At 36.3% G+C, this 24759-nt stretch overlaps 1 protein-coding gene across 1 annotated transcript; it reads left to right on the top strand.

Moving 5' to 3' along the window:
- The first annotated feature begins 3731 nt into the window (after window positions 1-3731).
- Window positions 3732-18658, top strand: LOC136217959 (uncharacterized). The gene is made up of 14 exons (XM_066004680.1): window positions 3732-3886; window positions 3974-4136; window positions 6112-6222; window positions 7291-7377; window positions 7632-7685; window positions 7874-8019; window positions 8132-8282; window positions 8360-8497; window positions 14158-14229; window positions 14317-14390; window positions 14845-14986; window positions 15105-15183; window positions 18148-18241; window positions 18311-18658. Coding segments are annotated over exons 1-14 (1317 nt in total). The 5' UTR covers window positions 3732-3884; the 3' UTR covers window positions 18315-18658.
- The last annotated feature ends 6101 nt before the right edge of the window (window positions 18659-24759 follow it).

Here is a 24759-nt window from a genome sequence, read left to right as displayed (position 1 = left end):
GAACTTCTCCCAAAGTAGAAATACTTTGTCTAGAAGTTGATCGTTGTCTGCCGCTGTCCAGACTGCATTGTCGTCCAACTCAGCAGCTTCCATTTGAAGCTTTTGCTTCGAAGGCTTCTCGATCCTTCTTTCGCTGAGTCGTCGTTTTACTTGATACGGCTTCGTTTTGAACTCTTGGGCCGAATAGTCTTGATGTGTTGACTTGGGCTTGACTTTCACTTTAAGGGCCTTTGGGCTTTTTAATCTTGTAAACAATTAAACTCAACATTGAACAAACACATTAGTGTAATAAATCAAAGCATTTAAATTTAATGTGTTAGAATATTTTTATCATTACTTAAATAATTTTGTCAAATCAAAATCATGTGGAAAGGTGTTTCAACAGAGATTACCTTAACGCCCCTAAGTGAGGGATTTAGAAAGTGAGGGGCTTATGGATCTATAAAGGGGTGGGACCTCTGGAGAGTCTCATGTCCATTTGCGCTTAGGTCTTTAATATAGTGGATCTGTAACAGATGTCCCCCACATTGTGTTAGTATTGTATCCTAAAGACAGTGATTTTGTGAACTTTTTTTTTTAAATAAATGAATAGTTCATTTCAAATTATTTGATTCATTCAAGACAGTAATTCCCTATATAAAGGCTTTTATCTTTTATCGGATAATTAATGAGTTAAAAGAAACTCATAGTTTATATTCATAACATAAAGTGTACATACAAGATGAAGTGGGATTGTACTTCATGACTCCAATAAATGATAATGAACTTAAACATCCTAAGTCAAGCATTATATTATAGGATTGATATAAAGTCATTGAGACTTGCATGTAATAGTGTCTCTTGTTTGTGAAAAAGGGAACTGATCTCACAAGCTTTAAATATGAGGATATCTAGGCGGTTACATAGATGTTTATGAATGGTTCATATGCATTGGAGATCTAACATACTTCTCGTATTCTTATTAATTTGTATTCCTTATTACCTTATTAATTAATAATAATTAATAATATATATATATATTATAGAATATATTAAAGAATATAAAAATAATATATAAATCAGAGCTTAATATTAATATATAATAGATTAATTAATAATCTAATCAATATTATAGTAAATAATAGAGTAATATAGAAAATAATAGAGAAATTGATGGATCAATCTGTTTGATGTCGCATGTCTTATCTCGTTTATGATAGTAGGTATAACTAGTCCTCAGACTCAACGAATCATCAAGAGTAGTTTGAGTTATGTAATGTGATGTTTTAGTTCTATTATCACGCACATCCATTCAGGTGTGCCTTAGGCTTTGTCTGGGTATCACATTAGGTAGTTGTATGATAGCTTGAGCATTCACCACTCTTGATAGATGAGAGATATATCATAGGCGATTTGCGGTAGAATTACTTAAAACCCTTACAAGGTGGTAAGTTAACTGTGGAAATTGAGATTTCATTTAACCTATCCGTTATGAGTGAATTGAACCTGAGCAAGTAAACAAATGTCTATATATGTGACTTGACAATTTCCATAGTCACGATTTGTTTGGATATAGTTGATGAAAGATTATATTATACTGAAGTATTCACAGAAAGGTAAAAAGGTTAAAATCAACTTGACTTCCTATGGCTTCTAGGGGAGTGAGACACTTCTTAACTTTAAGTTGGGGCACTCACTCTGTTATACGTTTAGTTGGATTAATTATGATAGAATTAATAGATGGAAATTAAGGAGTTAATTTGATATTCCATTCAAGATTAAATGAATTGTAATAAACATATATGACTAATTGTGGTAAGAACCTAATAGGTCCGACATTATGAATTGAGAACTAATGATAAAATTGTAATTTTGGAATTGTTCTAATAGGAGAGAGAAAAAAAGGAGGATAATTTACATAGGTATATTAGGTAAATTATTTTAATTGATTTACAGTTTAATTATAATTAGATTATAATTATTTACAAATTAATTACGTCAATTATAATCCAAATAAGAAATATAAATGCTATTAGTATTTATATTAGGAAGTAACTTTTAATTAATTATAATCTTCACTTTCAAAGCCTTTAGAGGAGACATGAGCTCCATAGACAAAGCTATGACAAATCTCTTGTCTCCCAAAAGTAAAAAACTTCCCATGACGTGCAGCATGGAACATTCTTCCAACCAATGATAATCTTCAAATTCGGCAAGTTTATGTTGATATTCAGTGTCCGCTTTGTCAACAGGTTCCGAAATCAATATCGCACGTGCTCCTGGAGTGCCTTGTTTCTACGAGTGTCTGGAATCAGTCATCCTTGACTGATAATAGGCAGAGGTCGGCATGGTGTTTTGATCAATGGTGATAGGAGGAGATGGGTCGCTGTTCACCTCAGATAGTAGGAAATTGGGCTACCCTCCTGTGGTTTATTTGACACGGGAGAAATCAGTTGATGTGGGAAGGCAGCCCATTCATTCCATTGGAGGTAGCTACAAAGGCTGCTAGGTTCTTAGATTCTTAGCGGCGGACGCAATTGTAGCAGAAAGTCGGTGGATTGGAGGCCACGACTAATCGGAATGAGAGGTGGCAACCGCCATTCGCAGGTATCAAGGTTAATTTCGATGCAGCTGCCTGTCGTGGAGAAGATAAAATCGGAATTGGGGTTGTAATTCGGGATTCTCACGAGCTGTTTGTGGCTACTTGTTTCGTGTTAGTTACATGAGCTTTCCCACTAACCATAGAAGAAGCAATGTCGTGCCGTGAAGCTCTAAGCTGGATTAAAGATCGTGGAGATATAGAAGTCTGTTTAGAGAGGGATTCTAAACTGGTTATTAATGTGTTACTGCAGGATGAGGAGGATGATCACTCGAGTTTGGAGCTTATATTGGCGGATTGTTGGATCTTGCTAAGAATATTTCAAGTTGTAGGTTTCATTTTATCCCTCAAGAAGCCAATTGTGACGCTGATCAGGCTGTAAAATTGGGTTTTGAAACCTCATGTTTGATAACACTTTTCTTGTCCCATCTTCTTTTATAAGTCTATTGGCTATGATTTGATTTACATTCAATTATTATTTCATTAAAAAAAATGTCTTTCAAATTACATTATTATAGTAACTTTTTTCAACTATTTTTACTCCAAACATGGTTTTTTCTCTCTTGTTTTATTTAAACAAAAAAGCTTAATACATTATCTGTATCTGAATTTGTTCAAAAGAAACTTTTAAAGTATTCCGGTAGCATCGTCAATTTGCATAAAATGTTCAGTTAACTTCTGAATTTGTGTAAAATATAATCAATTAACCACATAGTTGCAAAAAAAAGTAAGTCAAATGTAGAAAATGTTTACACGCATCTTAAAAAAAGAGTAAAACGATCAAGATCGGGTATGCGGTTCTAATATTAGAGAAGATAAATTTTACAGTTGGGCAAGTAAGAATTTCATTTTTAATCTATTATGTGATTTATGTAATAACATTTTAAGGCGACTGCACCACATCTTTCACATGCAGCTTATTTTTTTTTGCAACTGAGGAATTAATTAAGTATATTTTACTAAAGTTCAGGGAGCTAACCGAATATTTTATACAAGTTGAGAACTACCAAAATATTTTAAAAGTTTAGGGGACGGATTAACTTTTTGGACAATTTCAGGCTATCAAGTCAAAAAAAAAAAAAAAAAAAAAAAAACCTAAATTTGTAAGACATTCATTGGGTAAATGTTTTAAAAAATTGAAACAATGGCCCCTTATAAATAAAGCTGGTTTGGATCTCCTCCGTCGTTTTCTCCAGTATCTTTTTTCTTTTGGGCGTGGCGTGGGTCGCGAGTGCGAGTCCTCTGTTACTTCAGTGGAGAGTATTTGAATTCTGTAACCCTGACTCCTTGGTCTCTAGTTCTCGCTATGTAAGTACGACTCATTTCTAATGTTTATGTTTGTGTTTATCGTCTCTATTGCTGCTATAATTTTTTCTGTATATATACCATTTCAAGGACGAAAAAGAGTATGGCTTTAAGCCTCGAGGAATCCAATTTGGTTCACACGTTGCTAACATCTGAGCAACGATCAATGGGTGAAATCTTATCGGAATTCAGCTTAAAAATTGGCCGCTCCCGCAGTTTTGCTGTCTGCAATTCTCTCCTACTCCTCTTAGAGGCAAGTAACCGCTTCTGCGTTGTCTTTTTCTCTTATATCTAAGAGTATTTTTGTTTTGATATATATTTATATATATATTTTTAAGTTATGGTGATTCACTGTGCAAATGCTTGAATTGATTAGGTTTTAGCTAGGGGCTTTTTATTTAGGGCTTTATTTTGGAATTTTGCTGCCATTAGGTGGCAGACCGCATCTCTATCATTTTGAACTTACAATCATTTGTTGCGCAAATGTACTTTTAATCAATTATGCATAAATGCTTACTGAAAAAAAAATCCTTCAAAATTTAACCTTCTATTTGATGGTTCAGTCAAATTCACGAGTATTAGGCTAAATGGTCTATGCTGTTCTAGTTGTGTTCCTTCATTCTTAACAACCTGAAAAGAGCTTGGGAAGATGTTTTGCATTATTTACAAGTTTGACCAGAAGTGTGTCTCTACAACATTCTGAAGGGGGCCTTAGTTTCTCATTAAGATATCTTTCTGGCCAATTAGTCGTTGAACAATTTTAGTAATTCTTAACTTTATGATAGGTGAAGTAAATTGCAATAGAAGTCCAATTGTTATTACGACCTAAATGCTAAATTGAAGGGAATGTCTTACAGTGCTTTTATTTGACAACATATGATACATGGAAGAGAGTGTTGGTTAGGACAAAACATGCACAGGATGAGTGACAGAAATGAGAATGGCTATGATGAATGTGCATAAATTACAGGAAGCAACACCTCTGTAGTTTAGCCTAATGATTTTATTCATTAAAGTTTATCCAAGGTTGTTGGAGATGTTCATTGACGGAAAGCAGCTCTAGCAAGAAGTTAAGGCAAATCATTAATTTCATTTAAGAAAAACAAACTTCCTAAATTGAAATTTCAATTTCCGTTTTAGAGTATGAGTAGCTGCACTGGAAAGTTCAACGTTGCTTATCAAATTTCTTTGGGGTGTTAAATTCAAGAAACAATTAGAATCTACTTCTGGTTCTTATATTGCTCCTGTCCTATCAGTCCCTTGGATCGGATTTGTTGGATCATAACTATTCTGGATATCTTATTCTTTTCTTTTTTCCAAGTGAATTATTACTCCAACAATCATCAATTAAATACCTTAGCACCTTAGCAAGATGCTATATTCTTCTTCAGAAAAGTTTTCATGGAACCTAAAGTATATTGCGTTCATTTTTGGGGTTTACTCTTGCCATTTTATTTACACATTCTTACTGACTTTGTAGCCTTATAATATGTTAATAAACTTGAAGTTGAATTTAAATGTGGTTTTGTTTCTCTTATATATAGATTTCTTTCTTCTGAATTTGCCTACTTTTATGTTCTTTTATATGCTTATCATAGTTGTGTAAGGCGCAATGGGACCTGGAGCTCAGGCGCAGGGCTCAGGCGCACCAAAACAAATTAACATATAAAATTATAAATAACAATAATCTTAATCATAAAATGCATGAGATAAATTCTAATTAACTACTAAGACGTAATTATAAATCATAGATTGCTGGCTGCTTGAGCTGGAATGGAGGAGAGATCGGAGATGGCTGCTTGAAAGAATCACAGCTCATCTCTTTCCTTTCCTTATTTTTTTCTTTTTCTCATTTATTCTGGGCCATTCATCATAAAGATTCCCTATGCCTGTGATTAGAAGCCGAAAACCCCCAAAAGAACCCTACAATTGCGCCTAGGCGCGCCCCACTCAAGGCGAGACGCTAGCCAAGGCACACAAAGGCGTGCGCCTGGCTGACATCGCCTGCCTCACACACAAAGAGGCGCTAACCCCTGAGCCTTGCCTCAGGCTGCCCGCCTTTGATAACTATGAATCTTATTAGTTATTATTAGTTTGGTATGTACATTAGAAAATCATGCCTTATGTTATTTTTAAGTGTTTTTAGGCAATTATCCTTACACAGTTAGTCTATTTCATTTACGTTCAGCAGTTCAACAACTAACGAGCTGTATGTTATGTAAATGCAGGATAAAAAGATGCTCAAGTCTCCTGAACGTCTTATTGCATTTGCTATTCTTCACCAGGCTTATTCCTCCCAACCATCTTCTGCAAATCCATTCATATCTTATATTGTAAATGTAAGCAAGTTTTTCACAGAACAAGGCATGTCTTTAAGTTCATGAACCATTGTGCATCATTATTTTTAACATAGAGGTCCAAGTCAGTTAGATTCTCTGTCTGTTGTCTGTATGACATGCATGCGACATACTATTGGAACTGCTGCTTCTCAGCGAGTTCCAATTTTTTTTTTTTTTTTTTTTTTTTAATATGCTTATCTGAATAGAGGGCGAGCCTTGGCGCAACGGTAAAACGTTGTTGCCGTGTGACCAGAGGTCACGGGTTCGAGTCTTAGGAGCGGCCTCTTGCCAATTAAATTGGCAAGGGAAGGCTTGCCCCAATACACCCTTGTGGTGGGACCCCTCCCCGGACCCTCGCTCAGCGGGGACGCGTAATGCGACCGGGCCGCCCTTTATGCTTATCTGAATAATTAATGGTGTCAGCATTCAACCTTGTTATTTAAAGGTTGAACATGTATATTGCAGCACAAGGGATGCTTAAACTTGAAGAAGCTTTTATTTCATTACTTATTTATGTTGCCAGTTTTAAACTGAAGTCTGAGTAGATTTTGTTTGAACCATAACTTCAAATTACTGATATATTTACAAGTTATTTCAATTTTTCATTTCGTGCTTGACTAATGGACCTTTTTTTTAACACTTAAAAGAAGAAGATATGCTTTGTGGGAAAGTACCATGTTGTGTTTGCACATTGATATCACATTGATTGATTTGTTAAAAATTACGAGCCAGGTAGGTGTGGATTAGATGAGAATGAACATATAATGTTTAAATACAGAGTTCAATGCTGTTTGCATTGTTGCCTTTTCGCCTATTTCATGCTTGTCATGTTCTTTGTTCCCTTCATTTATGCTGCAAAAAAAGAAAGAACTGCAGAGTTTCCAAACATATTTAGTATGAATCTGCAGTGCAGCTAGAAAGTAGTTGGATTAAAAAACAACATAAAATAAAGATGTGGCAGAAATGACAAAAAAATGCCAATTCTTCTGTACTAATTATATTATCTTTCTCTATGCCTTTCGGATAACCCGCTGTATGTTTTTGCGTTGTTATCTTTGAGATTTTCAGGCAGCATCTGATGATGAGGCTGCAAAATGTGAGAGGGCGTTTGTTCTGCAGTTGTTAACTTCTGGAGCCTCTGGTGTTGGCAGAGAGGTTTGAGTTATTTTTTTGAACCCTTTTAATATTAAATGATCTGCAGACTTGGATGACGGCAACTTTTCTTTTTCCCTGCTTGGTAGTGGTTGTGCTAATATAAGATTAAGATATTCTATGGAGTTAGTTTTATTATAGCCAGGCTTTCCTTGAGTGTGTTACTATTCTATCCGTTATTCCAGTTCTGGTTTTATACTTTTAAATGTATGTAGTTTCTTAAGAGGAATTCTTACTATTTGGCACTCTTTTTTCAGTTTCTCAAATTGTCTGCTGCAAATTACATTGAAGTCTTTGATCCTTCTGCTCATGTAAGTTGTAAACATGCTCTCGCAATTATGTGCATGTAAAAACAGCCATTCTTTTGTGATCAGAAATATCAATTGCCTTTCTGATCCTGTTGTCATATAGGGAATATTTTTATTTTGAACCATTATCTTCCTTTCTTCCTTGTACTTTTTCTTTTATGGTCTTCATAAGTTTATGTTCTTGCTGTCAGGTTTTCCCACAACGTGAGCAATTGCAGCAACAGTACTGTGATAAAGTCCATTCTGAAACTTATGGTTGCTTATTTAAAAAGGCTGTTGTGAAAAATGTAGTGCGAGATCCTGATGTACCTAGCAATTGTGATGCAAGTTCACAAGAGTATGCCCTTTATGAATCAAGGACACTAGAGACATTTGCTTTCTGCATTTTACTTATCTTTCTTGCTTTTTCTCATTATTTTATGCTTACACTAGGCATGGTTGCTTTGCAGGTTTGATTTGCAAGTTGGAGCCAAACCCAAACTTGGATCTGGAGATAGAGATGAGACTCTCACTGGGTTGTTGTTGCACTTGTCACTGGAGGGGATAGGTCCCCAATGGTTGAGGCCTCATCCTCCAATTTTGCCAATTCAGGATGGCGAGGTAATAGTGTATGATTAATTCTTCAATTGATTACTTGAGTTTACCATCTTTACTTATGCGTCTTGAACATTGTTCAGCTAGTATGGCTCAACCCTGATAATAGTCACGAGCTTGTGTGGGATCATGGTATGTGTGCGGATACTAGCAGGGGTGCAGCTGTTAGAGACTTGATCTCTAAAGCCTTGAAGGGAGCACTAGCTCCTGCACAACAAGAGGTTATATGACTTTCATTGTTATTGTTATTATTATTCTTTTCATACTATGTTTTATTAATAGAGCAAAGCTAGAGCCTTTAACTAATTATTGCTCAGTAGTTTAAGAAAGATTTTGGAAAATCAAAAGAAATTGCATTGGGATATGGTATCAGTGTTTAAATTTCATATGATCCCATGTTATAAACTACATGCAAATTAACTTCCTTGCTTTTACTCATGTACACATGACTGTCTCAAACAAAGCTCTTGCCCTCTTGCATGTATTCTACCTTCCTTATGTGAAGTTTTTCTTTTTTATTTTACAAGATTAATTACTTCATTTTATATAAAATCCCTACATAAATTTTGCACATTCATGTTTCTCATGTCAAACTGTTATTGTGCGTTTATATTGGATATTCTGAAGGTTTGTTATGCATTTGCAATTTAATCACAGAGTTGCTGCATCTTCTATTGAGTTTCATATATCTGCTCATTGTGTCTATAATTAATTATAGTAGTGATTATATGCTTTTTTTTTGTTGTCTGTTTCCCCTTGTATGTGTATTATCTGATGGAATGTTTTAACTAAGCATTAAATTATATCAATCTATTTTCTTAGGTGGAATATGGATGCTCAAATATTTTTGCATTTGTTAACAATGAGGCGGGGGACGATAACCATAGGGTGGGGCCTAGAGTTTTGAGGCAGTATCAGAGAAGGAAGAAAGGGAGAGACTCGGCAAATTAGGATTGGTCTAGAGTGCATTCAAATTAGTGTGTCTTGTAGTGAGTCGATTAATTAAATAAAAGGAGAAAGCTGTTGAGAGGGGTATTGGATTTATTGTTAATTTTGGAGACCTACTGCAGTTTGGCAGTGGTCTAGGAAGGGGCACAGTCCATGTTCTTCATTGGGATCATCCAGTGTGTTCCTTCATTCATCTCATTATCAATATACTTTTTATTTTCATTTACCGTCATTGCTATATTTCAGTTGCATAGTTTATATTACTAGTTTGGGTAGCTATTCTCTATGGTTTTGGTCCGATCTGTCGGATGACAAACACCAGCAGGGACATGGATAGCTGAGTTGAGAGCAAGTTTGACTCGGTCGATGCTAAGATAGCAAGGGTGGATAGGCAGCTCACCAAAATGGATAAGCAAGTTACCACGCTGTCCCAGAACATATGCATATTTCTATGGAGGAGCTAAAGGTCGAGATGTCTAACGTGTTGAGGAAGTTAGACAAACAGCCCATTGAAACAGAGTTTGTTTCCCATGGAATGAATGTACGAGTAGAACCAACTGAACTGAGTACTAGAGATGCAACGATGATTTGCCAAAACACAACCCTAGGCCGAGGTGTCAACTTGAGCTTGAAAATGACATTCCCAACAACTCCATGGTTGTTCGGACTCCGGATTCCCTCTTGGGTGGCCGGATAGTAAAGTTACCACTGTTTGAAGGAGTAGAACGTAGAGGCTAGCTAGCCATGGCTGAGACGTATTTCAGGATCAACCACACACCGTTGGAGTTAAGGATAGCCAACGCTTGTATTGAAGGCCCAACCATCAACTGGTTTACAATCCTTCAAGAATGCAGTCAACTGTCTTCATAGATATTCAAAGACGAGCTTCCCCAACGTTTCAGCCATCTGGATATTCAAAATCCATGAGGAGTTAGTTGTGATTCGTCTAACTGGAACAGTCATAGAATACATCGAAGATTTTGAGCTGGTAAGAGCTTCAATACGTGGGATATTTCATTAACGGCTTGAGAGGCGACCTCAGCGACAAGGTTAGGGTGCACCATCCCTTATCCAGGGTAGAAGTGATGAGCCTAGCAAAAACAGCGGAGGCCATAACGTTCAAGGAAAGAAGCGATGCCGAAAATTACAAAGAAATTGATTGGCACTCTAAATATGGGAGACCATCTCTACTCATGTGACTCATTATAAAGGTGGTGGGAATAGTAGGCCAAACAACGTGGGTTGAAACAATTCCAAATGGGTCCAATTTTGTAAGCCCTAGAATTGAATTTCCAAATAGAAAAATTTCCTACCTCTACCAACTCGCACTCATTCTGTTACGCAAATTCGACCGTGAGGAATAGGGGTACCAAACATATAACTTAAAAAGAGTGGAATGATTGTAAGAAAAGAGGGTTGTGTTTCCGTTGTGGCCAACCATATTCTCCACAACATCGCTGTGCAAAAGGAGGGTTGCACATACTTTTATTGGCGGAGGATGAGGAGGTCAGTGCAGAGGGAGAGATTATGCTCGAAGAGGCAATTACCTCACCTGAAGAAGATGAAATAGAAGAGGAGGTTGGTTGGGAGTGAATGCCGCATCTTAGTGGAACAAGATGGTGGAACACAACGGCGAGGAACTCTAAAAGGTTCAAAGTCACGAAGAAATTCAGGGCATCCCAATCTTGATTCTCATTGATAGTGGTGCAACCCACAATTTCATATCCACTCTAGTTCGAGCGATGGGTTATAGACAGAAGTTGGAAAGGAACCTAGTGATCAATTTGGCCATGGGCTCTTTCAAATGTCAGATTAAGGCATTGATTTTCGATTTAGGGGAGCTAGACCTAATTTTGGGGATCAAATGGATGCGAACATTAGGGGAGGTCAGCCATGACTGGGGCCAAAGGAGAATGAAGTTCTGGCAAAAGGGGGAATTAATTGAACTGATTCGTGATATGAGAAGGGGTAAGGAAGCAATATCTTCTCTCCATTGTTTATTAGAAGAAGCTAAAAGGAAGATGCTCATAGGGAAACAAAATAGCCAGAAACACGGTTCACATCTCGTAGGGAGTTCAAAGTGGTCTTTCGAGAACCCGGAGGATTCCCACCACCTAGAAAGATTAATCACACCTTCACTTCAGTTGTTGGGAGTTGCCCTGTTTGCGTACGGGCTTATTGTTACGCACATCACCAAAAATACGAGATTCAAAGACATGTAACAAAAATGTTAGAGCAAGGACATTCAAATAGTGGCAATGCATACTCAAGTCCGGTCCTTTTCGTGAAAAAGAAAGATGACTCATGGCGATTATGTGTCGATTGTCGAGCCTTAAACCGAGTGACAATACCGGACAAGTACCCGATTCCAGTTGTGGAGGAGTTGCTTGATGAACTACCTGGGGCACAATATTTTTTTGAAGTGGATTTGAAGTAAGCGTACCACCAGATTCTGATGAAGGCACGAGATGTGGAAAAGACTGCCTTTCGGACGCACAACTTACATTACGAATACTTGGTGAGGCCGTTTGGATTGACAAATGTTCCGACAAGCTACGATGAACGAGATTCTTCGACTCGATTCGGGGAAGTTCATCAGAGTATTTTTTGACGACATTCTGGTATTCACTCCCACTTAGGAGTCTCACGTTAGTCCCACTTAGGAACTCCTCCATAACTAGAATCAGGTACTTGTCTGGTATTGTCACTCGGTTGAAGGATCGATGGTACATAATCGCCATGAGTCCTCTTTCTTTTTCACCAATAGGACCGGACTTGAGTATGCACTGCTACTGTTCGAATGATTCCTTGGATGGCAAAACTTTTGGGGTACCAATTTGAAATTTTCTACAAGCAGGAAACTGAATATGAGGGCTGATGCTCTTTCGAGAAGAGGCTAGGAAGATGGGGACCAATCATCTTTGATACCCTCACTATTACAAGAATTCCATGCTTCTCCTATCGGAGGACACTCGGGATTTTACAGAACTTACCGGAGGTTGGCGGCAAACATCTACTAGGTGGGAATGAGTAAGGCTGTTTAAGAGTTCGTAAAAAAATTGTGATATTTGTCAACGTTTCAAGGCGTCAACACTAGCTCTAGCTGGACTTTTACAACCCTTCAATATTCTTGATGTTGTGTGGCAAGAGTTATTAATGGACTTCCTCACCGGACTTCCTAAGTCTAATGGCTTCGATACAATTGTGGTGGTTGTGTATAGGTTGAGTAAGTATGCTCATTTCATCCTCCTTAAATACCCATATTCCACTAAGTCTCTAGCTAATATATTTGTCAATTATTGGTGCCGCTTCACAGAATTGGTCCGTTGATTTATTTTCCTAAGCAAACTAATACCGAAAAATCAGGAAACACAATATTTTTCAGCAAATAAACGGGGCCGTAATAGTTGTTAAAGTAAAATGAATTAACTTAATGAACAAAGCTAATTATCAGGAGGAGATTTTGGAAAATTTAGACTTGGATTGCTAATAGTATCTTGGATATTTATAATATATACCAATTAATTTATCATTTAACATTTCACTAAAACAAAAACCTAATATTTTTATATTCTTCTCAAAGTTTCCAATAATATTCATTAGAATATCATTGTTAATTTTAATCCATATAATTTTGAATAGACATATGATTTCCAAATACATAAGTAAATTTTAGATTTATTAATTGACATTTACGACTAAAATGTAGCTAGATGAATATGTTTATCATGTTATTAGTTTATTTTTTATTAAAGTAACAAAACAACGTTTATTTGGGTAATCGGCAGTAATTAGGGATAAAAATGTCCTTTAAAATAGATGTAGCAATAAGCTAATTGAAAAAGCTCTTAAAACTAGGTTTTTCAAAATTAGAGGTTTGCACCATAAAAGATCTTTCAAACCTCTTTTCACCAAACACCACTATTAGAGATTTGACTAGTCAAAACCTCTAAAGGGATCCAAACCTCTAAGTTTACCCCAAACGTCTCTTTGCCAAACAGGGTTCGAAGAGTGAATCAGAAGATTGCGGCTCGTTTTTATGGTCCTTTTCAGGATAAACGTTGCATTGGTCCGTGGTGTACGAGCTAATACTTCCTGCCCAGTCGAGAGTTCATCTGGTGTTTCACGTAAATTTTGCACATTCATGTTGCTCATGTCTAACTGTTATTGTGTGTTTATATTGTTGTAATTTCGGATATTCTGAACCAATGTTTGTTCTACATTTGCAATTTAATCATAGAGTTGCTGCATCTTGTATTGAGTTTCATATATGCTCATTGTGTATATAATTGTATTAGCGATTATAGGTTTTTTTGTGCTCTTTTTTTATTGTCTGTTTCCTCTTCTATGTGTTTTATGTGATGGAATGTTTTAACTAAGCATTAAATTATATAAATGTATTTTCTTAGGTGGAAAATGGATCCTCAAATATATTTCCATTTGTTAACAATGAGGCGGGGGACAATAACCATAGGGCCTAGAGTTTTAAGGGTGTATCAGAGAAGGAAGAAAGGAGACACTCGGCAGATAGGATTGGCCTAGAGTGCATTCGAATTAGTGTGTTCTGTAGCGGGTCTATTAAATAAATGGAGAGACCTGTTGGAGGGGTATTGATGTATTGTTAATTTTGGGGACCTACTGCAGTTTGGCAGTGGTCTGGGAAGGGGAACAGTCCCCTGTGTTTGGCAATTCTTCATTGGGATTATCCCGTGTGTTCCTTCATTCATCTCATTATTAATATAATTTTTCGTTACATTTACTGTTGTTCATTGCTATAATTTTACATTAATATAATTTTTTTTTACTGTTTCATTGCTATGTTTCTGTTCCATAGTTTATATTACTGGTTTGGGTAGCTATTTTCTATCAGTATTCCTATTGTTACTTGAGTTATACTGAAAAAATCATTCCAACCTTCTCTTTGCTTGTCCAGCAAGTTCTGGTGGAATTGGCAAATGATCCGAAGTTAGTTTATCACTGTGGACTGACACCAAGGAGGTTACCTGTATGTGATTTGATATTCTCTCCTCTATTTGATGTTAATGATTTGGGTTGCCTGGAAAATTATATTTTTAAATTTTTTTGCTATCAGGAATTGGTGGAGAACAATCCCCTAATTGCAGTTGAAGTTCTTACTAAGTTGATAAATTCTCCGGAAATCGCTGAGTATGCTTTCCATGAATGGATACAGCTCCCTGTCACTTCCCTCTCTGGGTGAAATGCACATCACTGAACTTACATGGTTGTCTCAAAATGGTCACTCAACTTCAATTTGTCTCAATAAAATCACACAACTTTGAGTTTTGTCTCAATTAGGTGACTCTGACGATTTCATACGTGGATGTCATGTGTAGTTTCGGTCAGAGGTCTAAGTTGAATCATGATGACATGTCACCTACATCATCATTTCGATGCTTTTGAATCACTGAAATTGCCAGAGTGACCTAATTGAGACAAAACTCAAAGTTGAGTGATTTTATTGAGACAAATTGAAGTTGAGTGACTATTTTGAGACAACCATGTAAGTTTGGTGACCAATGGTGAATTTAACCCCTTCCTCTCTTTTCCAAACTTGATGAAATTAATGTATTTTTTGTTTTCTTTCCAATGTATTATACAGCTATTTTACAGTACTAGTCAATATGGACATGAGTCTTCATTCAATGGAAGTGGTTAACAGGCTTACGACAGCAGTTGAACTTCCAAAGGAATTTGTACGCATGTATATAACAAATTGTATATCATCCTGTGAAAACATTAAGGTATTTTTCTACACTTGTAATTTACAGTTATTTGTATTCATTAAATTCTCGATTGCAGCACTTGGGGATGTTATTCGTTCATTAAATGTGGTGCCTTCATCTTTCTCTTATTTTACAGGACAAGTACATGCAGAACAGGCTCGTCAGGCTTGTTTGTGTTTTCCTGCAGAGTTTGATCCGGAATAGAATTATTGATGGTCAGTATAACCTTTTATAGAGTTTGGCATACATTAATCCGTAGTTAACAATATGGAGACATTGACCTACAATGTTCTTTGGCCCCGTTTGGTACGCTGTAACGGCGTTGTAATGGAATGCCCATTACAATAGAGGCTCATTACCATGTTTGGTTAGTCATATAATTTTTATCGTAGTGGAATTACAAATACATCACCCATTTTTTCTTTACAAATTTATGTAATGGGCATTACAAACAAAATAGACATGAATCATCATTACGATTGGCCCTTGTATTTTTATTACTAATAACAAAATACGGAAAAAACATGAAAACATAAAAACCGAAAAAATACGAAACATGGTAATGGAATCACTATTAGAAACATATTTATTGTAATGATAATTTTTATCAAATTTATTAAAATTTGCCAACCAAACATGGTAATGGAATCGCTATTCCATCCCATTACATTACAACCTTGATTACATTGCATTGCATTGCATTACAACATACCGAACGGACCCTTTTTGTATGATCCGTATGTGCAATAATAAAGGAAACTACCTTTTTTTTTCCATGGTAGGACAGCTTCCTTGAGAAATTAAAATAATAAGAGAAATTAGGAGTATATGTGGAAAATGGCAATGTATGTAATAAAATGTTAAAAACGTGTCAATGTCTTGTGGTGGGACCCCTCCCCGGATCCTCCTGCGTAGTGCACCGGGCCGCCCTTTATACAATCATATCAAATTTAGAAGAAAAAATCGGGAAGAAAACGTGAAAACACAGAAAAAAAAAGAACTGAGAATGTGAAAACGGGAAAAATGTGACAAACGGAAAAAAACGGGAAACATGAAAACAAAAAAAACGAAAAAATACGTGTTCTAAACTCTAGTATAATATAAGTTCTACTTGTATATATGTTTGATATAATTGCACTAGTATTTTATTATTTTCTAATGAATGACCAACAACAACAACAAAGCCTTAGTCCCGAAATGATTCGGGGTCGGCTAACATGAACCATCATATAAAACCGTGAAATCAAGTCGTGTCAGCGACACAAATTCGCTCCCTCCACTCCGTCCTATCCACTATAATATTTTCCTCAATTCCCAGTAAACTCATATCGCTCTCGATCACCCTCCTCCAAGTTTGCTTAGGTCTTCCCCTACCCCTCACCACGATAAAAAAAAAATAAGGTTGATTTCACTTTAGTTATAAGCAATATATCTTCCCTTTTCTTTTTTTAAATTTAGTTGACTTTATCTGTTGCTGAGTATTTTCCTTTTGTTTTTCTTATACTAAATCTTAAGGTATTTCAAAATTCAACAATAATTAGTTAATTCAAATAGAATAGTTCAATTTCAATTTGAATGTGAAATCGGATAATTGTTGTGTCAAACTTGATGAAAGCAATCAATTTTTGGAAAACTATTGGTTTTATCAACGCGATGATTAAATTTATAAACAGAAATAGTTGACGAACATCGTAGATTACACAAAATTTTCACAACTAAGAGCTCTGATTTGCATGTGTTTTTCATGTTTTTTCCATTTTTATGTTTTTCTATTTTTGCTTTTTTCACGTTTTTCATTTTTTTTTTCTATTTTTCAGTTTTCCATGTTTTTTCATTTTTTACAAACTATTTATCGAGTTATTTCTCTAGCCATCAAAATCTCACCATTTTCTTTACGGTTTAGATTGGATTAGTTAATAACCGGTTAATAACTGGTTAAATTAACCAATCCGTATGAAATAATCTATTACCAAGCCAATCGAACAAATAAATTAGTAAACTAGCTTTTTTGGGTTGGATTAGATTGGATTGGGTCACTGGATTAGTTAGTTTCTTGAACAGCCCTGACTACAGCAATTGGAGATAAATGGTTTTGGGAGGATAACTACCAAATATCTAGTAAGTTAAAAGTTCTACAATAAGATTTAAGCAAATGATGATGATTTTTTCTTCTTCTTTCTCTTATTTGGAAAAATGGGTAGCAGTTTAGGTTGTAGGTGTTTGGCTTTCTAAGGAATTGGCATTTTGATTATATTTGCATCTTATATTGACTGCACTGCATATGTGTTGGCATTACATGACAGCAAACTTTATTTTTAACTAAAACTTTCCGTGTTTCATTGAACTGCGATAGTTTCTGTATGTGCATAGTTCGAAGGAGAATTGAATTTGTGGTCTTGAATGGACTATATGCACCGAGGCAATTCTTGATTGTTAGGCTTTTGCCTCTTGATGTATCTTCTTTTGCTGAATATTGTTTTAATCATAGTTATTAAAGGTGCACATATGGTGCAGGCCTTAGCGCCATGACACCCCATGGCGTGCCGCAACCGTCATGGCACGCGCCTGGTGTGCCAAGTGGCTGTTGCCAAAGGCGTACTAAGGTGCGCTTTGGTGAGTTAGGGGCAGTTTCATGGGTTTTTTGACGGTTACATATATGGAACAAGTGTTCTTCTGAAGGGTCCAAATGAGGGGAAAAAAAACAAATATTAAAAAGGAAGAGAGTATACATTTGAATTAACTAGAAGAGGTAATGACAAAATCTTATTATAAGAGGAAGAAGTTTAGTAGAACAAAACACAGAACAAAGCAGCCAAGGGAATGCAAATTCAACATGAGTGATTAATTTGGAGAGTTTGGTGAGGAGTAGAACTTAGGATTTAGTGTTCAACTTTAGCTTTCTAACATGGGGTTTATTTTGCATTTTAAAACTTATTTATGCTTAATATTGTCATGATTTAGTATTCATTGCATTTTTATGTTAGTTTTATAGTTTTATAATTTTTGTTTTTGTAAGTGCGTATTGTCTCGCTATGGCTCGCGCCAAGGTTCCAGGACCCTAGCGCCTTTAATAACTATGGTTTTAATTCATCAGTCTTATGTTGCCTTCTCTTTCCAAACTTATTATTGACAAGCTCAGCATGTTGATTGTGGCAAATTATATTGGGTTGGGTTTGCAGTTAAGGATCTTTTCATTGAAGTACAAGCCTTCTGCATTGAGTTTTCGCGCATTAGAGAAGCAGCTGGTTTATTTAGGCTTCTTAAGACCTTGGAGTAAGTTTGTCATTTCTCATAGATTTTCCCCTTTTTCATGTTGCTATTTTAAATTCGGTTACTTTGTAGATAAGGAGTCATTTGAATACCGATGATGCTAATGGATAGAGAAAAATATACTAAAATAGCTACTGTTGCTGTGAGGTTTGAATGAGAGAAAGCCATTGCTGGAGTTTCCTTGAAGGTACAAGCGCCATATGTTGAATCAGGGATCAATTACTATGTACCATCTGCTGTATGTTTTTTTCTAGAACTAGTGTATCCATTTTTATTACATGTTAATGGCAATATTTTGTAATCATATATTTTGTTATAGGGTAAATTATACCCACAGCCATTGAACTTTGTCCATTTTCATAGTATGACCACCGAACTTCAAATTTTAATATAAAAGCTACTTAACTTTACATTTTGTTATACCTGTGGCTAATATTACCGTTGACCTGACATTTGACTTCTAAGAGCATTTATAGTGGTAAGTAACAAATTTTGTTACTTACCACTTCCACATAAGGAAAAGTGACACAAATAATATACCATTACAAAGGTTTGTTACTTCCAATTTTATGGTCCATTTGTCATAAAATATTATATATTTATTCAATTAATATACAATTAATGATTTTTACTCAATAAAATAATAAATTCAATATTTATTATTAATCATAAAAAATATTTATCCAATAAAATAGTATGATAAAAATATTGAAATGAAAAAAAAAGACTGAGGGACTAAAACCGACTTTTGAAATGTTAAAGTACACTTTTGAAAGATTAAAATATATTTTTGAGGGACTAAAATAGTTTTTTATACAAAAGTAGGAGAGAGAATGGTTGTTATCAATTTTGGTAACATATCAAAATTAGTAACATAGATAAGTTGCTTTAGCTTTTGTTTGGGAGTTAGGAGGTAACGCAGGTGAGAGTTAGAAGAGATAATGGAATGGAAAGGGAAGTGATGGAAATAAAGGTTAAAATTTAACATTGTTTGGGAGCTGATGAAATATAAATGAAAGTTAATGAAAGTAAAATGTTAAAAAGTTTACATTGCCCACAAGACTTTTTGTAATCTTTTCTCGTCTCCGGAATTTCAATTTCAAATCATAAAGCTGAATATTTTGGTTTTCGGTCTCTCTCCAAATCTTAATTTGTATGTTTTGATCTTCCTTATAGGAATTTAGATATCCAAAATCTATTCAAGAAACTAAGGTGCTACTTCAACAATTTGCAGTGAGGATTGAATTCTTGAGTTGTTACTAGATGGAATTAGATAGCAAGAATGGCTCAATTGGAAATAAATGGGGTTTAATTAGATCATCAAAGAAGCTGCAAAATCAAAAGACCAAAGTTCCACAAAGAGGAGTTGGTGTTGACCAACTTGAAAAGATCAGATTACTATAGCAACAACGGAAAAAAAAAAAATTCAAATCACCATCTTCACCACAACCCAATTCTAATATTTCATTTCCAACTGATCATTCTTATAATATCAATTCCTCTGATATCTCATCTCCAAATTTAATTCTAATATTTCATTTCCAACTGATCATTCTTATAATATCAATTCCTCTGATATCTCATCTCCAAATTTAATTCTTAGGCTTCAAAACAATATTCATATTCATCACCATATGGAGCTTCCTTCAAACCAAAATAGTTCGTATGCAGTGCCAATATCCTTGTGGCCAGAGGAAGAAAAGGTGGATAGATGAATGTTTCTGCATATTTTGATGTGAGATGTTTTTAAACGTTGAGAAGAGAGAGAAAAAAATATAAACTTGTTGAAGAGGAATTCAAAAGTAAACGGTAACAATAGTAGTCATCTTGAAAATGGATAAAGTTCAGTGGCCGTAAATATAGTAGTCATCTTGAAAATGGATAAAGTTCGGTGGCCGTAAATGTAATTTACCTATTTTTTATACTGTTTCTTATTTTCATTGGTCAAACTCAAAACAACACAAAAAAAAAAAGTCTTTATATTTGCTTAATATATTAGGATTGCACATTTGCAAGGATTTGGAAAAGGGCACAATTTTCTCCCGATAACTGAACTCTAATGTGTTGTTCAGTGACGGATACATGATTCATTTCTCTTGTGATTTATGAGTGCTAAATTGATATTTTTGGTTTTTTATATAAAAAATTAAAAATCCGTACACAATTTCCATAGAATTTTTAGCGTTTTCTAGCAACCAGTGGGTGTTCAAACCCTCAAACCCCCTGTAGGGTGTTGTTTCCTAGTGAATGGTTATATATAAAGCTATTCAAGCTAGTGAATTTCCTAGGTAGCACTGTTGGGCTTTTCTGACCCATGAGGAGCCCAATTAGGGTTAGGCCCATGCTTTAACCCTAGGAGTAGGGCTGTAAACGAGCCGAGCCGAGCTTTGGCCTGCTCGAGCTCGGCTCGGCAGTTTCTTATCGAGCTCGAGCCGAGCTTCGAGCTCAAATTTCTGTTCGAGCTCGGCTCGTTTAGCAGCTCGATTGTTCACGAGCTGCTCACGAGCCGCGCTCGTTTAACGAGCTCACGAGCCGACAAATGGAGAACTGAGATGAGAGAAGAGCACTGAATCGGAGGGTATAGTCCGGCGGAAATAGAGATCGCGGAGTTAGTCGGCAAGAGAACGACAACACACGGAGTGTGACTATGAAATTAGAGACGGAGAACGAGATACAGAGAATGGTGGACGGAGTATTAAGAAGACGGTCCGACGAAAAGCGATTGCGATACGAACTGTGATTCGCGAAGAAGAAAGAGAAGAGGAAGAGGTGGCTGGCTGGGGTTTAGTCTTTAGATAAGAGGAAAAGAAGGGGAGGCGGCAGCATAGAGTAGAGATGGAATGAAAATTGAACGCTATCTTTCTAATTATTATGGGCCTATCTTTCTAATTATTATGGGCCAAGGCTGATGTTTCTAATTAATTCTATATGGGCCTTAAGTTATAATTTTTATTATATTTAAATTATCATTTTCATTGTATTTAAATATAATTTATATTATTCACGAGCTTTTATCGAGCTTGTTCACGAGCCTCTAATCGAGCTTGCTCGCGAGCTTTCGAACCGAGCTTTGGTCTGTTCAAGCTCGGCTCGTTTATAAACCGAGCCTGAAAATCGTGTTCACGAACGGCTCATTTACAAATCGAGCCGAGCCGAGCCGAGCCGAGCTTTTATCGAGCCGAACGCCGAGCTGCTCATGAGCGGCTCGGCTCATTTACAGCCCTACCTAGGAGTATATAAGGGTAAGTTTAAGAGTGTTTTTTAGACCTAATTTTCGGCCACCACAAAAGAAAAGTGAAAGTGAAAGTCCATTCTTTTTCCATTTCGCCCAGCCACACGAAATTGCCCATAGTCGGAGATTGAACTGTTGGATCGTCGTGAAATTTGGACAGGAGCTTCCTAACACATGTTCGCTTGTTTGCACCGGAGCGATCGTCGTTCGGAGGCTTGGAAGACCAGTTCGTACCAGGGGCAGATCGTAGACAGATTTGTGTCTTCCTTGAGGTTCTTCTTTTCTTTTGTGTTGTGATTGATTCCATACTTCTTGAGGGAAAATTCCAAGATTGTATGTTGATTGTGTATGCCTCTAGTGTTATCTAGGGATGAACTTGTGTATTGCCCATTATTATTTGATATAGTGGAAGGTTTAAGCGGACTATGGTCCTCGTGGTTTTTACTCCTTGCATTGAGGGGATTTTCCACGTAAAAATCGTGCTTGTTCTTTGTGTTTGTGTGGCTGCCATTTTACTATCGTTGTTGCTTCATTTGTGTTTGGTTGTTGCTCTACAAATTAGTTTCCTCATAGATTCATTCAAGTCGGGAAGGATTAATAACGAAGGTTAATTCCGCATTATTGTTGTTACCGTTGTTAGTCCGTTTTTTCCCATCAGATTGGTATCAGAGGTTGGCTATTATTGTTGTTGGATTTGTTTGAATGATGGAGGCTAATACAAGTAGAATGGTGAATTTAAATGGTTCAAATTACCATGTTTGGAAAGGGAAAATGGAGGACCTTCTTTATGTGAAGGATTATTATCTGCCAGTGTTCAGTAAAGATAGGCCTGCGGATAAGTTAGAGTCTGAGTGGACTATTTTGCATCGTCAGGTCTGTGGCTATATCAGACAGTGGGTGGATGATAATGTTTTGAATCATATTAGTGGAGAAGCAAATGCACAGGAGTTGTGGAACAAGCTTGAGCAATTGTATGCTCGAAAGACAGGGAATAACAAGTTGTTCTTGATAAAGCAAATGATGAATTTGAAGTACCGAGATGGGGCTCCTTTGTCAGATCACTTGAATGCCTTTCAGGGAATCATAAATCAGCTTTCTGGAATGGGGATCAAGTTTGAAGAGGAGGTACAGGCTTTATGCCTCCTTGGTACATTACCGGACTCTTGGGAGACGTTTAGAACGTCATTGTCTAACTCTGCACCAGATGGGATTATTTTCATGGAATTGGCTAAGGGAAACATGTTGAATGAAGAGATTAGAAGAAAGTCACAAGGTTCCTCTTCACAGTCAGATGACTTAGTCACAGAGAGGCAGTGGAGAAGTCAGAGCAGAGGTCCGAGTAATAGAGGGAAACATCGCAGCAGTTCCACGGGTAAGTTTGCCAATGTTGAGTGCTACCATTGTGGCAAGAAGGGACATACCAAAAGATACTGCAGACAGCTGAAGAAAGACAACAAGAAGGGTGCTGAAAACAATCAGAAGAAAGACGACAATGGTAATGAGAAAGCCGAGGTAAATGCTACTACTGATAATTTTCTGATTTGTAGTGATTGTGATGTTATTAATGTTGCCTATGATGATTCGAGTTGGGTTGTTGATAGTGGTGCTGCATGTCATGTTACATCACGTAGAGATTTTTACTCATCCTACATACCAGGTGATCATGGTGATGTTCATATGGGTAATAATGGAAAATCAAAGGTTGTTAGTATTGGAGAAGTCTGTTTGAAGTTTGACACTGGAATGGAGGTGGTTTTACATAATGTGAAACATGTTCCAGATATGAGAATGAATTTGATTTCTACAGGCTTGCTTGATGATGATGGTTAACACAACAACTTTGGTAATGGTCAATGGAAGCTCACTCGAGGTTCTTTAGTTGTGGCAAGAGGAAGTAGGCACTTTAGGTTGTACATGGCACATCCAAAAATCTCCAAGAGCATTGTTAATGCAGTGGAGAATTATGATGTGGTTAACTTGTGGCATTAAATACTTGTTCATATGAGTGAAAAGGGCATGTCTATTTTGTCAAAGAAGAAGAAGCTATCTGGGTTGGAGAATATACAATTGAAGAAATGTTCTGACTGCTTGGCTGGTAAATAGACTAAAGTTTCATTTAAGAGTCATCCTCCTCACAGGAAGGAGAAGATACTTGATCTGGTTCATTCCGATGTATGTGGTCCTATGTCAACTAGGACAATTAGTGGTTCCCTCTATTTTGTTACATTCATCGATGATTATTCAAGGAAGATGTGGGTGTACACCTTGAAGATAAAAGATCAAGTGTTAGATGCTTTCAAGCAGTTTCAAGCATTAGTTGAGAGACAGACTGGGAAGAAGCTTAGGTGTATCCGTTCAGATAATGGAGGTGAGTATATAGGCCCTTTTGATGCTTATTGTAGAGAGCAGGGTATTCGGCACCAAAAGACTCCTCCAAAGACTCCACAGTTAAATGGCTTAGCAGAACGGACCAACAGGACTCTAGTTGAGAGACTCAGATGCATTTTGTCTCATGTAGGGTTGCCTAGATCATTTTGGGGTGAAGCTTTGAGTACTGTGGTACATGTACTAAATCTTACACCTAGTGTTCCTTTGCAATTTGATGTTCCTGATAGGGTATGGAGCGGCAAAGATGTTTCTTATGATCATTTACGTGTCTTTGGATGCAAGGCTTTTGTGCATATTCCCAAAAATGAGAGATCTAAGCTTGATGTGAAGACTAGGCAGTGTGTGTTCATTGGCTATGGACAAGATGAGTTGGGTTACAAGTTGTATGATCCAATTCAGAAGAAAATTGTGAGAAGCCGAGATATTATCTTTGTGGAAGATCAGACTTTGAAAGATGTTGAGAAGGCAGAGTCAGTTCCTCAGCATATTGATGATCTTCTTGATAGGGTTGAGACAGCTCCTCAGCAGACAGATGACCTTATTGACTTGGATCCAGTTCCTCCTCGACATGTTGATGTAGGAGATGGTGTTCAGAATGATGACCAACAACAGTGTTCTAAAAGTCGTAAGGCGCTAGTCGGGCGGACAAGACCTCAAAAGATTAATCGGGGATTAATCGGATATGTATTTTTCTATTTTTTAGATTTATAATTAAATAAATATTATATAAACACATTTAAAATATAAATTATCACATCTAAAAATAATATTAATAAATATTATCTAAATATTATAAATATTTACTTTAAATAAATAATAAAATATCCATAAATATTCATAAAAAAATATGTCTACTATCTTCTCCATATTCGTCAAATAATTCTCTATTTTCTTCCTCAAA

The sequence above is a fragment of the Euphorbia lathyris genome, chromosome 2 (genome assembly GCF_963576675.1).
Source record: "Euphorbia lathyris chromosome 2, ddEupLath1.1, whole genome shotgun sequence".
Classification (NCBI taxonomy): domain Eukaryota; kingdom Viridiplantae; phylum Streptophyta; class Magnoliopsida; order Malpighiales; family Euphorbiaceae; genus Euphorbia; species Euphorbia lathyris.
The sequence above is the reverse complement of the archived record's forward strand: the minus strand, read 5'-3'. Positions and strand labels throughout refer to the sequence as shown.

What these genes read in the sequence shown, in the direction of transcription:
- LOC136217959 (XM_066004680.1), top strand. An exon ending in TCATATCTTATATTGTAAAT is followed by an intron (nt 6,223 to 7,290) that starts GTAAGCAAGTTT and finishes TGAGATTTTCAG; the next exon opens with GCAGCATCTGATGATGAGGC. An exon ending in TGCCAATTCAGGATGGCGAG is followed by an intron (nt 8,283 to 8,359) that starts GTAATAGTGTAT and finishes AACATTGTTCAG; the next exon opens with CTAGTATGGCTCAACCCTGA.